Source organism: Salmo salar, chromosome 26, assembly GCF_965601325.2.
Source record: "Salmo salar chromosome 26, fSalSal1, whole genome shotgun sequence".
In the NCBI taxonomy this organism is placed as follows: Eukaryota; Metazoa; Chordata; class Actinopteri; order Salmoniformes; family Salmonidae; genus Salmo; species Salmo salar.
Window position 1 is genome coordinate 33,545,001 of NC_138316.1, and position 13,584 is coordinate 33,558,584.

Below are 13,584 nucleotides of genomic sequence, written 5' to 3' on the forward strand. Positions count from 1 at the left end.
CATATCCTAAAAACAGGACAGGTCAAAGTAAAACGGACAATATGGTCTGGACAATCAGGTTACTCACACCTGCTGTCCAGGAGATTCATCCCGTGGGCCAAACTGTCATTATCAGTGGTTTCAAGTTTGTATCCATACATTTTTGATGAGCTGATCATAGCGAAAAAGAAAATGCTTCTGCATTTCCAGCTGTATAAACACATTGCAAATAGACTCAAGATAACTCCTCCTGATAAAGTTGGGTAGCTGATATTCAGAGCTTAAATAGCCAAGTCACAGGAATCAGGACTAATAAAGCCAATGCAACGGCCTGTTTTACTATCAGTGGGCCTACCACATGGATTCAGAACAGTTTATTTCAGGCGACACTGTAGGCTATACCGCAGTAAGCACGGACTGACGCCAACGCCTTTCGGATGCCTTTTGGCCTTGATTTCCATGTCCATGGACTTTCGTCCGGACCATCCGGTCTGGACCAAATCTTAACCAATCATAGACTTTTATTCTTGGCTCAGATTTGGTCTGGTATGGACCAGCCTTGATACAGTGGGGGAAAAAAGTATTTGATCCCCTGCAGATTTTGTACGTTTGCCCACTTACAAAGAAATGATCAGTCTATAATTTTAATAGTAGGTTTATTTGAACAGTGAGAGACAGAATAACAACAAAAAAATCCAGAAAAACGCATGTCAAAAATGTTATAAAATGATTTGCATTTTAATGGGGGAAATAAGTATTTGACCCCTCTGTAAAACATGACTTAGTACTTGGTGGCAAAACCCTTGTTGGCAATCACAGACGTCATACGTTTCTTGTAGTTGGCCACCAGGTTTGCACACATCTCAGGAGGGATTTTGTCCCACTCCTCTTCGCAGATCTTCTCCAAGTCATTAAGGTTTCGAGGCTGACGTTTGGCAACTCAAACCTTCCGCTCCCTCCACAGATTTTCTATGGGATTAAGGTCTGGAGACTGGCTAGGCCACTCCAGGACCTTAATGTGCTTCTTCTTGAGCCACTCCTTTGTTGCCTTGGCCGTGTGTTTTGGATCATTGTCATGCTGGAATACCCATCCACGACCCATTTTCAATGCCCTGGCTGAGGGAAGGAGGTTCTCACCCAAGATTTGACAGTACATGGCCCCGTCCATCGTCCCTTTGATGCGATGAAGTTGTCCTGTCCCCTTAGCAGAAAAACACCCCCAAAGCATAATGTTTCCACCTTCATGTTTGACGGTGGAGATGGTGTTCTTGGGGTCATAGGCAGCATTCCTCCTCCTCCAAACACGGCGAGTTGAGTTGATGTCAAAGAGCTCCATTTTGGTCTCATCTGACCACAACACTTTCACCAGTTGTCCTCTGAGTCATTCAGATGTTCATTGGCAAACTTCAGACGGGCATGTATATGTATTCTTGAGCAGGGGGACCTTGCGGGCGCTGCAGGATTTCAGTCCTTCACGGCGTAGTGTGTTACCAATTGTTTTCTTGGTGACTATTGTCCCAGCTGCCTTGAGATCATTGACAAGATCCTCCCGTGTAGTTCTGGGCTGATTCCTCACCGTTCTCATGATCATTGCAACTCCACGAGGTGAGATCGGCCTGGGGCATGGAGTGATATTGACAGTTCTTTTGTGTTTCTTCCATTTGCGAATAATCGCACCAAATGTTGTCACCTTCTCACCAAGCTGCTTGGCGATGGTCTTGTAGCCCATTCCAGCCTTGTGTAGGTCTACAATCTTGTCCCTGACATCCTTGGAGAGCTCTTTGGTCTTGGCCATGGTGGAGAGTTTGGAATCTGCTTGATTGATTGCTTCTGTGGACAGGTGTCTTTTTTACAAGTAACAAGCTGCGGTTAGGAGCACTCCCTTTAAGAGTGTGCTCCTAATCTCAGCTCGTTACCTGTATAAAAGACACCTGGGAGCCAGAAATCTTTCTGATTGCGAGGGGGTCAAATAGTTATTTCTCTCATTAAAATTCAAATCAATTTATAACATTTCTGACATGCGTTTTTCTGGATATTTTTGTTGTTATTCTGTCTCTCACTGTTCAAATAAACCTATCATTAAAATTATAGACTGATCCTTTCTTTGTCAGTGGGCAAACGTACAAAATCAGCAGGGGATCAAATACTTTTCCCCCCCACTGTATGGTCTAAACATAGACGTCTAGAAATTGCGTCTTTTCAACTTTCATTCAGAACCGAAAATGAACCTGATTTCAACGTGGTCGGCAGAACGGCCAGGACCTGCCTGCACACACACACACACACACACACACACACACACACACACACACACACACACACACACACACACACACACACACACACACACACACACACACACACACACACACACTGTGCAGTTTACACAATCATCTCCCCTCCTTAACCTACTAAAGCTGCCCCTGGCTGGAGTGGATGATTATTATACCACTGAGCTCTTTATGGTTAGGTAAGGCTTCCCATAATGTGTGTACTGTACACATACCACTTTGGTCAGGAGTCCACAAGCAGCACAGATCCCCAGGAGGTTGTAGACAGCTGATCCTACGATGGTACTCACACCAATGTCTCCCTTTGTCACAAACACACCTGGGTAAGACACACACCACACACACACACACACACACACACCACACACACACACACACACACACACCACACACACACACACACACACACACACACACACACACACACACACACACACACACACACACACACAGACAGTTGTTAACACATGATGATGATGATGATGATTGTAGTGAGGTGCAGTTATTCTCAGCAAACCATAGTAATTATATGTTGTGCATATGTTTCAGATGCCTTACGTACCCAGAAAGGCAGTGACCATTTCAGGAGCAGAGCTGCCTGCTGCCATAAAGGTGGCTCCTGCTACGTCCTGAGATAGACCCAGACCTGGAAAGGAGACCAAGAGATGTTGCCATTTCACACACAGACAAACGCTCACACACACACGCACACGCACACACACACACACACACACACACACACACACACACACACACACACACACACACACACACACACACACACACACACACACACACACACACACACACACACACAGACAGACAGAGAGAGAGTGACTTACGGTCACTGATAAGTTCTAGAGAAGGTAGAAAGTAGTCGTCACAGACTATAGCAACTGCCAGCAGCATGTAAAATATGATCATAAAGTGTATGAGGAGTCCTCCATCCTTCCTCTCCTGTAGTGTGAAGAACCCCTCTGGAAACTCAGACGACTGCGTTGTAATACACTCTGTCTCATTCTCTGAAACAACACACACAGAGTTGTCTAAGTTACAGAAAGTAACAGACTACAAACTCAGTAAAAAGATATACATATGTAAGTATGAAAGTCATACAATAAAAAGAAACATTTGAAGTGAAAAAAGAAAGTAACAGTCTACAATAACATAATTCTAGGCTTTTTGAATAAATGTCTGTAACATTACTGAATGACCACAGTGACAACATTGTGTCTATTCTTCATAGGAACGTTATGGGGATTCGTTCTCAATTAGTCACCGCCATTAGCTGCGAAAACATTGTCACCATTTATTGGCTTGATATAATTGATTATCAGGCTTGATGGGGAGATATTAACACTCACCCAGCGCCCGGCGCACTCTGTTGGAATGGGAGTCCTCCTGAGCTGCTGCTGCAGTGAAAGACACAAGATGGACCGTGCAATATAAAACTAAAACTAGTCCAAGAAAATAAGGTATAAAGTATTTTCTGTTCTTCTTGTGGAGCACTCCGTCTCTATACATGGTTTTAGAATAGAAAGAAGTAAAAAAAAAATACAGTTTCATTGACTACTGCTGCAGTGCGTCATGAGTTCACTAATAAGCCAGTAAACATACAAGCCTCTTACTAACTAACTAACCTAACTCACATATACCACTACTACCACTACCCTACTCTATTAGGGCTGAAGAGAGATCATGGGGGAGAAAAGCATATTTTAAGGCCTGTGTTCAGAGAGAGAGAGAGAGAGAGAAAGAGAGAGAGAGAGAGAGAGAGAGAGAAAGAGAGAGAGAGATCACGGGATGAAGTTATTCTAGCTGAAGGCACCCCAGCCTCCTGTAACTCTCTCCCTCCTCCCCCCCATTTGATTCGACCACCATAGAAAAGTCTCAGGATAGGAAAGAGATTTCCTGGAAATAAACATTTACAGTCATTTAATATTATTAGAAAGGCCTCAATAAAATTGAAATATATTGGGGAAATGTTTTTATCATGTATTCTTACAATATATAAATAAATAAATTAAATATATGTAACACACACCTCATAATCTTCTCTACCCCGATGATAATGTTGAGTCTCTATTGACCTCTAGTAACTTAGCATTAGGTTCCCAAAGTGGTAGTTTGCATGCAAAAGTTGGATCATTGAGTTATAGTTGACAATGCATTCAGCAGCTATTGAGGTATAGCCTACCTGCCACTTATCAAACATAGTACAAATAAATTAGGTGTTTATTTAAAAAAAAAACACTGGAACGTAGAACATATCTGTACAAATATTTAAAAATGTATTAAAATATATTTTTCTTCTGAGCTGTCAATCACAATTTCAAATGTTCGCGAGCCCTCACCCCAGGCTGGCCCCAGCAGCCATTACAATTTTGTATTTTATTCTTCAGAAGAAGAGAGCAGTTGTCACCGCCACAGAGCTTTCTAGTGGATATTGGCATTGTATTTGATTTATACATTCATAACATTGAATTAAATATGTTTTTAACCTGGTGGGTGATAATTTCTTCAACTGCAAGCAAGGGTTTTCATCGAGATTGCTAACAAAGCTAGCTAGCTAGCTAACGTTAGCTCCTTTAGATTGCCAACAACATGCAGTGTGACTGACCAAGGTAAGAATTGTTATGAAAAATTAAGTTCAGTAGAGTTAATGTCATGTATGTATTAGATATAATTTAATTGCCAAAGCTATTGTTAAATGTTATTGGCAAGCCACGTTATGTGTTGCTTGTTGGCTAGCTAATTTAGCTAGCATTAGTGAGGGTTGGGTGTCTGATAGAACTAGATTATTTCTAGCAAAAAATAATAATATCTTTCCCTGCTGCAGTGGATCCTTCTGATCTTGAGTCTTAGCTGCCTATGGACATTGTCTTGGCTGTGTGCTTAGGGTCGTTGTCCTGTTGGAAGGTGAATCTTTGCCCCAATCTGAGTTCCTGAGCGCTCTGGAGCAGGTTTTCATCAAGGATCTCTGTACTTTTCTCCATTCATCTTTGCCTCGATCCTGACTAGTCTCCCAGTCCCTGCCGCTGAAAAACATCACCACAGCATGATGCTGCCACCACCGTGCTTCACCGTAGAGATGGTGCCAGGTTTCCTCCAGATGTGACACTTGGCATTCCGGCCAAAGAGCTCAATCTTGGTTTCATCAGAGCACAGAATCTTGAGGTGCCTTTTGGCAAACTCCAAGCTGGCTGTCATGTGCCTTTTATTGAGGAGTGGCTTCTGTCTGGCCACTCTACCATAAAGGCCCAATTGGTGGAGTGCTGCAGAGATGGTTGTCCTTCTGGAATGTTTTTCCATCTCCACAGAAGAACTCTAGCGCTCTGGCAGAGTGACCATCGGGTTCTTGGTCACCTCCCTGACCAAGGCCCTTCTCCCCAATTGATCAGTTTGGCCAGGTGGCCAGCTCTAAGAAGAGTCTTGGTGGTTCCAAACTTCACCATTTAAGAATGATGGAGGCCTCTGTGTTATTGGGGACCTTCAATGCTGCAGAAATGTTTTGGTACCCTTCCCCAGATCTGTGCCTCAACACAATCCTGTCTCAGAGTTCCACTGACAATTCCTTCGACTTCATGGCTTGATTTTTGCTCTGACATGCACTGTCAACACTGGGACCTTATATAGACAGGTGTGTGCCTGTCTAAAATCATGTCCAATTAATTGAATTTACCACAGGTAGACTCCAATCAAGTTGTAGAAATATCTCAAGGATGATCAATGGAAACAGGGTGCACCTGAGCTCATTTTCGAGTCTCATAGCAAAGGGTCTGAATACTTATAAGGTATTTATGTTTTTATTTGTAATAAATTTGCAAGCATTTCTAAAACCTTTTTTTGCTTTGTCATTATGGGGTATTGTGTGTAGATTGGTGAGGATTGTTTATTTATTTAATCCATTTTAGAATAAGGTTTTAACATAACAAAATGTGGAAAAAGTCAAGGGGTCTGAATTCTTTCCGAAGGCACTGTATGTCACTGGACCCTTATGATCACTCGGCTAAGCATGCCTCTCCTTAATGTCAATATGCCCTGTCCATTGCTGTTCTGGTTAGTGTTTATTGGCTTATTTCACTGTAGAGCCTCTAGCCCTGCTCATTATACCTTATCCAACCTTTCAGTTTCACCACCCACACATGCGATGACATCCCCTGGTTTCAATGATGTTTCTAGAGACAATATCTCTCTCATCATCACTCAATGCCTAGGTTTACCTCCACTGTATTCACATCCTACCATACCTTTGTCTGTACATTATACTTTGAAGCTATTTTATCGCCCCCAGAAACCTGCTCCTTTTACTCTCTGTTCCGGACGTCCTAGACGACCAATTCTCATAGCTTTTAGCCGTACCCTTATCCTACTCCTCCTCTGTTCCTCTGGCGATGTAGAGGTGAATCCAGGCCCTGCAGTGCCTTGCTCCACTCCTATTCCCCAGGCGCTCTCTTTTGATGACTTCTGTAACTGTAATAGCCTTGGTATCATGCATGTTAACATTAGAAGCCTCCTCCCTAAGTTTGTTTTATTCACTACTTAAGCACACTCCGCCAACCCGGATGTCCTAGCCGTGTCTGAATCCTGGCTTAGGAAGACCACCAAAAACTCAGAAATCTCCATCCCTAACTGCAACATTTTCAGAAAAGATAGAATGGCCAAAGGTGGTGGTGTTGCAATCTACTGCAGAGATAGGCTGCAGAGTAATGTCCTACTATCCAGGTCTGTACCCAAACAATTTGAACTTCTACTTTTAAAAATCCACCTCTCTAAAAACAAGTCTCTCACCGTTGCCGCTTGCTATAGACAACCCTCTGCCCTCAGCTGTGCTCTGGACACCATATGTGAACTGATTGCCCCCCATCTATCTTCAGAGCTCGTGCTGCTAAGTGACCTAAACTGGGACATGCTTAACACCCCAGCCATCCTACAATCTAAGCTTGGTGCCCTCAATCTCACACAAATTATCAATGAACCTACCAGGTACAACCCCAAAGCCGTAAACACGGGCACCCTCATAGATATCATCCTAACCAACTTGCCCTCTAAATACACCTCTGCTGTTTTCAACCAAGATCTCAGCGATCACTGCCTCATTGCCTGCATCCGTAATGGGTCAGCGGTCAAACGACCTCCACTCATCACTGTCAAAACCTCCCTGAAACACTTCAGTGAGCAGGCCTTTCTAATCGACCTGGCCTGGGTATCCTGGAAGGATATTGACCTCATCCCTTCAGTAGAGGATGCCAGGTAATTTTTTTTAAATGCCTTCCTCACCATCTTAAATAAGTATGCCCCATTTAAAAAATGTAGAACCAGGAACAGATATAGCCCTTGGTTTTCTCTAGACCTGACTGCCCTTAACCAACACAAAAACATCCTGTGGCATTCTGCATTAGCATCGAACAGCCCCAGTGATATGCAACTTTTCAGGGAAGTTAGAAACCAATATACACAGGCAGTTAGAAAAGCCAAGGCTAGCTTTTTCAAGCAGAAATTTGCTTCCTGCAACACAAACTCACAAAAGTTCTGGGACACTGTAAAGTCCATGGAGAATAAGAGCACCACCTCCCAACTGCCCACTGTACTGAGGATAGGAAACTCTATCACCACTGATAAATCCACTATAATTGAGAATTTTAATAAGCATTTTTCTACGGCTGGCCATGCTTTCCACCTGGCTACCCCTTCCCCGGTCAACAACACTGCACCCCCTACAGCAACTCGCCCAAGCCTTCCCCATTTCTCCTTCTCCCAAATCCAGTCAGCTGATGTTCTGAAAGAGCTGAAAAATCTGGACCCCTACAAATCAGCCGGGCTAGACAATCTGGAACCTTTCTTTCTAAAATTATCTGCCGAAATTCTCTTTAGTGACGTCTGAGATTCCCAAAGATTGGAAAGCAGCTGCGGTCATCCCCCTCTTCAAAGGGGGGGACACTCTTCACCCAAACTGCTACAGACCTATATCTATCCTACCCTGCCTCTCTAAAGTCTTCGAAAGCCAAGTCAACAAACAGATTACCGACCATTTCAAATCCCACCGCACCTTCTCCGCTATGCAATCTGGTTTCAGAGCTGGTCATGGGTGCACCTCAGCCACTCTCAAGTTCCTAAACGGTATCTTAACCGCCATCGATAAGAAACAATACTGTGCAGCCGTATTCATTGACCTGGCCAAGGCTTTCGACTCTGTCAATCACCACATCCTCATCGGCAGACTCAATAGCCTTGGTTTCTCAAATGATTGCCTCGCCTGGTTCACCAACTACTTCTCTGATAGAGTTCAGTGTGTCAAATCGGAGGGCCTGTTGTCCGGGCCTCTGGCAGTCTCTATGGGGGTGCCACAGGGTTCAATTCTTGGGCCGACTTTCTTCTCTGTATACATCAATGATGTCGCTCTCGCTGCTGGTGATTCTCTGATCCACCTCTACGCAGACGACACCATTCTGTATACTTCTGGCCCTTCTTTGGACACTGTGTTAACTAACCTCCAGATGAGCTTCAATGCCACACAACTCTCATTCCTTGGCCTCCAACTGCTCTTAAATAGAAGTAAAACTAAATGCATGCTCTTCAACCGATCGCTGCCTGCACCTGCCCGCCCATCCAGTATCACTACTCTGGACGGTTCTGACTTAGAATATGTGGACAACTACAAATACCTAGGTGTCTGGTTAGACTGTAAACTCTCCTTCCAGACTCACATCAAACATCTCCAATCCAAAGTTAAATCTAGAATTGGCTTCCTCTTTCGCAACAAAGCATCTTTCACTCATCCTGCCAAACATACCCTCGTAAAACTGACCGTCCTACCGATCCTCGACTTCGGCGATGTCGTTTACAAAATAGCCTCCAATACCCTACTCAATAAATTGGATGCAGTCTATCACAGTGCCATCCGTTTTGTCACCAAAGCCCCATATACTACCCACCACTGCGACCTGTACGCTCTCGTTGGCTGGCCCTCGCTTCATACTCGTCGCCAAACCCACTGGCTCCAGGTCATCTACACGACCTTGCTAGGTAAAGTTCCCCCTTATCTCAGCTCGCTGGTCACCATAGCAGCACCCACCCGTAGAACGCGCTCCAGCACGTATATCTCTCTGGTCACCCCCAAAGCCAATTCCTCCTTTAGCCGCCTCTCCTTCCAGTTCTCTGCTGGCAATGACTGGAACGAACTACAAAAATCTCTGAAACTGGAAACACTTATCTCCCTCACTAGCTTTAAGCACCAGCTGTCAGAGCAGCTCACAGATCACTGCACCTGTACATAGCCCATCTATAATTAGCCCAAAGAACTACCTCTTCCCCTACTGTATTTATTTATTTTGCTCCTTTGCACCCCAGTATTTCTACTTTGCACATTCATCCACTGCAAATCTACCATTCCAGTGTTTTACTTGCTATATTGTATTTACTTCGCCACCATGTTTATTTATTTAGCTCCTTTGCACCCCAGTATTTCTACCTTGCACATTCATCCACTGCAAATCTACCATTCCAGTGTTTTACTTGCTATATTGTATTTACTTCGCTCCCCTTATCTCACCTCATTTGCTCACATTGTATATAGACTTATTTTTCTACTGTATTATTGACTATGTTTGTTTTACTCCATGTGTAACTCTGTGTTGTTGTATGTGTCGAACTGCTTTGCTTTATCTTGGCCAGGTCGCAGTTGTAAATGAGAACTTGTTCTCAACTTGCCTACCTGGTTAAATAAAGGTGAAAAAATGTAATTAAATTAAAAATTCCAGATATTTTTGTACATATAGCCTATTTAAATATATTTATATATAAGGCTTAAATACATTTAAATACATGTTAAAATATTTATGTCAATATGTTGTTTTTCCATATGGGCTACATAGATGAAGAGTAGAGTAGCCGAAATCCAAATAGTCAGTGACAAAAAGGTCTCTAGTAGACCGATAGAGAATGTGGCTATGAGACAGTAAGCCGTTATTTTAGGAATAAATAATGCCTCTCTCTCTTTCTATCGCACCTGCTGTCTCGATGTTGCACTCTCTGTGATTACTATTTGACCCTGCTGGACCTCTTGGAAGAACAATCTGGAATTAATGGCCATGTAATCTTATAATCTCCACTGGCACAGCCAGAAGAAGACTGGCCACCCGTCAGAACCTGGTTCCTTTCTAGGTTCCTGCCTTTCTAGGGAGTTTTTCCTAGCCACCATGCTTCTACATCTGCATTGCTTGCTCTTTGGGGTTTTAGGCTGGGTTTTTGTATAAGCACTTTGTGACATCTGCTGAAATACATTTCATTGACTGATTGATAGGCTACGTAATTCAAAAAATGACATTGAACATTGTCCATTAATCCATAGGCTACATTAAGCCATAGGCTTCATTCAACAACTCTCTGATCATATTTGATCAAACAAATGAATTGAGTGATGAATTGAGTGATCTCACCTTTATATCACTATGTGCATATTTGGAGGTGAAGCTGTGCGTGCACTGCAGGACAGTGACATGTAGGGCTAGCCTATGTGAACAGACCAGCCCAGCTAGCAGACAACAGAGGGGTAAGGGGGTCTGGGGATATGTTGGGACATGTTCCAAAAAGTGATCTCTACTTTCTCTGGAGACCGTTAGCAGTGATACTGGCTCTGTTTATCATCTGTGCGCGCTTTTGTTCCATGTGATGCAAAGCCTGTGTGAGCATTGTGCGCTAGATGAAAGAACGAACGCCTCGCACACCAAAGAGAAGTGGTGTTCAAATGGTCAGATGGAGATGGCATTTTGTTTCATTTCAGTGTTGATATAATTTACAGATTTGTCTACCTGTGAATAAAGCGGGAGTTCTACTCAAGTCAAAGTATTCATGATTTAACTCACTGGTTGGCAGAACAATAACATACCCATTTATAAAAACTATTTATATAGGCCTCTGATATAGGCTAATATCGCAGGCTTACTGCCGGTAGTTGTAAACTTCTAAAAAGTACATTTTCTGTGGAAAATGTAAGTTCACATGTTGAACAACAGGCCTTTGCAATGTTTCTGTTATTTTCTTGGCCACAAACTACACTGTCTAATTTCTAACCCACAATATAGCTGAACACTGTGTGTGTGTGGGTGGGTGGGTGGGTAGGTGGGGGTGGGTGGGTGTGGGTGTGTGGGTAAACAAATCTTGGGCTCTGAGAAGGAAGAAGGTAAACTTCCATCGACAGTGCCCAGCTTTAAATGAAGTTCAGCTTATAAAGGCTACAGAAAGCCTTCACAATGCCTTCATAAGCGCTACATACATGTGTTACAAAGCTTCTATAATCATATGTTATGCTTTATTAAAGGGTTCATAAATGTGGCATAACTGTGTGACATAATCACCAATGTCAAATGTGATGTAACTCACTATGTGGAAACAGCGGAGGCAGCTGAGGGGAGGCCGGCATAATAATGGCTGGAACTGAGTAAATGGAATGGCATCAAACATGGAAACCATGTGTTCGATGTATTTGATAACATTCCACTGATTCTGCTCCAGCCCTTTTCCCCCAATTAAGGTGCTACCAATTGCCTGTGGTGGAATATGATATAAACATGTGCTTTATAAAGGGTGACATGTGGTGGAATATGATATAAACATGTGCTTTATAAAGGGTGACGTGGTGGAATATGATATAAACATGTGCTTTATAAAGGGTGACATGGTGGAATATGATATAAACATGTGCTTTATAAAGGGTGACATGTGGTGGAATATGATATAAACATGTGCTTTATAAAGGGTGACGTGGTGGAATATGATATAAACATGTGCTTTATAAAGGGTGACGTGGTGGAATATGATATAAACATGTGCTTTATAAAGGGTGACATGGTGGAATATGATATAAACATGTGCTTTATAAAGGGTGACATGTGGTGGAATATGATATAAACATGTGCTTTATAAAGGGTGACATGTTGTGCTGAAGGATGATATAAGCTTTAAAGTGATGTCATGTTAGTCACATGACACCTAATCTCGTTTCCAGACACTTCTGCCTAAATGCGTGGAAGGTCTGGTGTACCAACACATCAAACTAGGCCATCATTAGTTAGGGTTAGGTTTAATAGCACATTTGAACTAGATACATTGTGGAAATGGGCAGGGTTTAGCCATAATTATGACTTTTTGACTGTTAACTGGTGACCATGACAAATACTTTACTCAGTAAGGTCACTCCTATAGAATTCTATGGTCACTCCCACTAAGGTCAACTTTGAATGGTTGGTATCCCAGGCTTATATGTGCTGTGTGTACTTCCGGGTTACGGAATTTCGAAAAATGTCAAAATAAAAGGCCCCAAGTAATAGTAGAAAAGTGTCAACCATTCATTATATATAACAAAATAATTGTCTAAACATTAACAATGATTCCTATTTGTTCATATTTAAGTGACATTTGCATTAAATAGGCTTTTAAAACATGTTCCAAGGTCAAATAATTGCCCCCAATGCGAATCACTTGCTCTAAGCCAATACATGGTGGTTTAGAGCAAGATCTATTCTGAGTGGCGCAGTAAATGTATTGATGGGAATACTCAGTAGGATCTGTACAATGTATATATTGTGTCATTTCATGGGGCTCTGAATAATACAGTGTTGCTGGCCTTTTATTCCACCCATTCCATTGGCGGCCGAATCACATCACTTGTGATTACTGCACTACAGATAACCTGCTAACTAAACAACAGTGCAGGGCATGCCCACTGAAGGACTACACAAAAAAAATTACGTCTCTTAGATTTTTGCCAGACCTCAAAAGTCATCCCCTGATGTGGTTTAAGCATTGTTGTGAACACAGAAAATCTAACTTTAATTTGATTGCTTTTCTAATAAAAAAGTGTGAAAAAACTGGGATAAACCAGAAAAAATTGGGAAACCTGCAAAAACAAAACCAAGAAAATGGAATTTGGGAAAATAACAGAAGTAGGCTGTCACGTCCTGGCCAGGATAAGGGTTAATTGTTATTGTAGTTTGGTCAGGACGTGACAGAGGGTATTCGTTTTATGTGGTTCGGGGTGGTGTGTTTGTTGAAGGGTCATTTGATTTAACTATTCCGGGGTTTGTTGGGCACTGTCTGATATTCATGTATTCTATGTTTAGTCTAGTGAGTCTGTTTCTATGTTTGGTTAATTGGGGTTGGGACTCTCAGTTGAAGGCAGGTGTTGTCTATTTGCCTTTGATTTAGAGTCCCATATATTAGGGTGTGTTTGTGTTTGTCATTTGTGGGAGATTGTTCTGTGTTTAGCCTTGCGCCTTGCCAGACTGTTTTGTTGATCGTTCGTTCTTTTGTTATT

The 13,584-nt window shown here is 42.5% G+C and overlaps 1 protein-coding gene across 1 annotated transcript in view; it reads right to left on the minus strand.

The window, feature by feature from the left end:
- LOC123730826 (sodium/potassium/calcium exchanger 5) overlaps nucleotides 1–3,991 on the minus strand; it is a 17,218-nt gene extending 13,227 nt beyond the window's left edge. The window contains exons 1-4 of the mRNA XM_045708967.2: nucleotides 3,635–3,991; nucleotides 3,113–3,292; nucleotides 2,833–2,916; nucleotides 2,486–2,589 (exon numbers count right to left, since the gene is read on the minus strand). Coding sequence (XP_045564923.1) covers nucleotides 2,486–2,589; nucleotides 2,833–2,916; nucleotides 3,113–3,292; nucleotides 3,635–3,836 — 570 coding nt within the window. The 5' untranslated portion in view covers nucleotides 3,837–3,991. The remainder of the gene's footprint in view (nucleotides 1–2,485; nucleotides 2,590–2,832; nucleotides 2,917–3,112; nucleotides 3,293–3,634) is intronic.
- Between the last annotated feature and the right edge of the window lie 9,593 nt (nucleotides 3,992–13,584).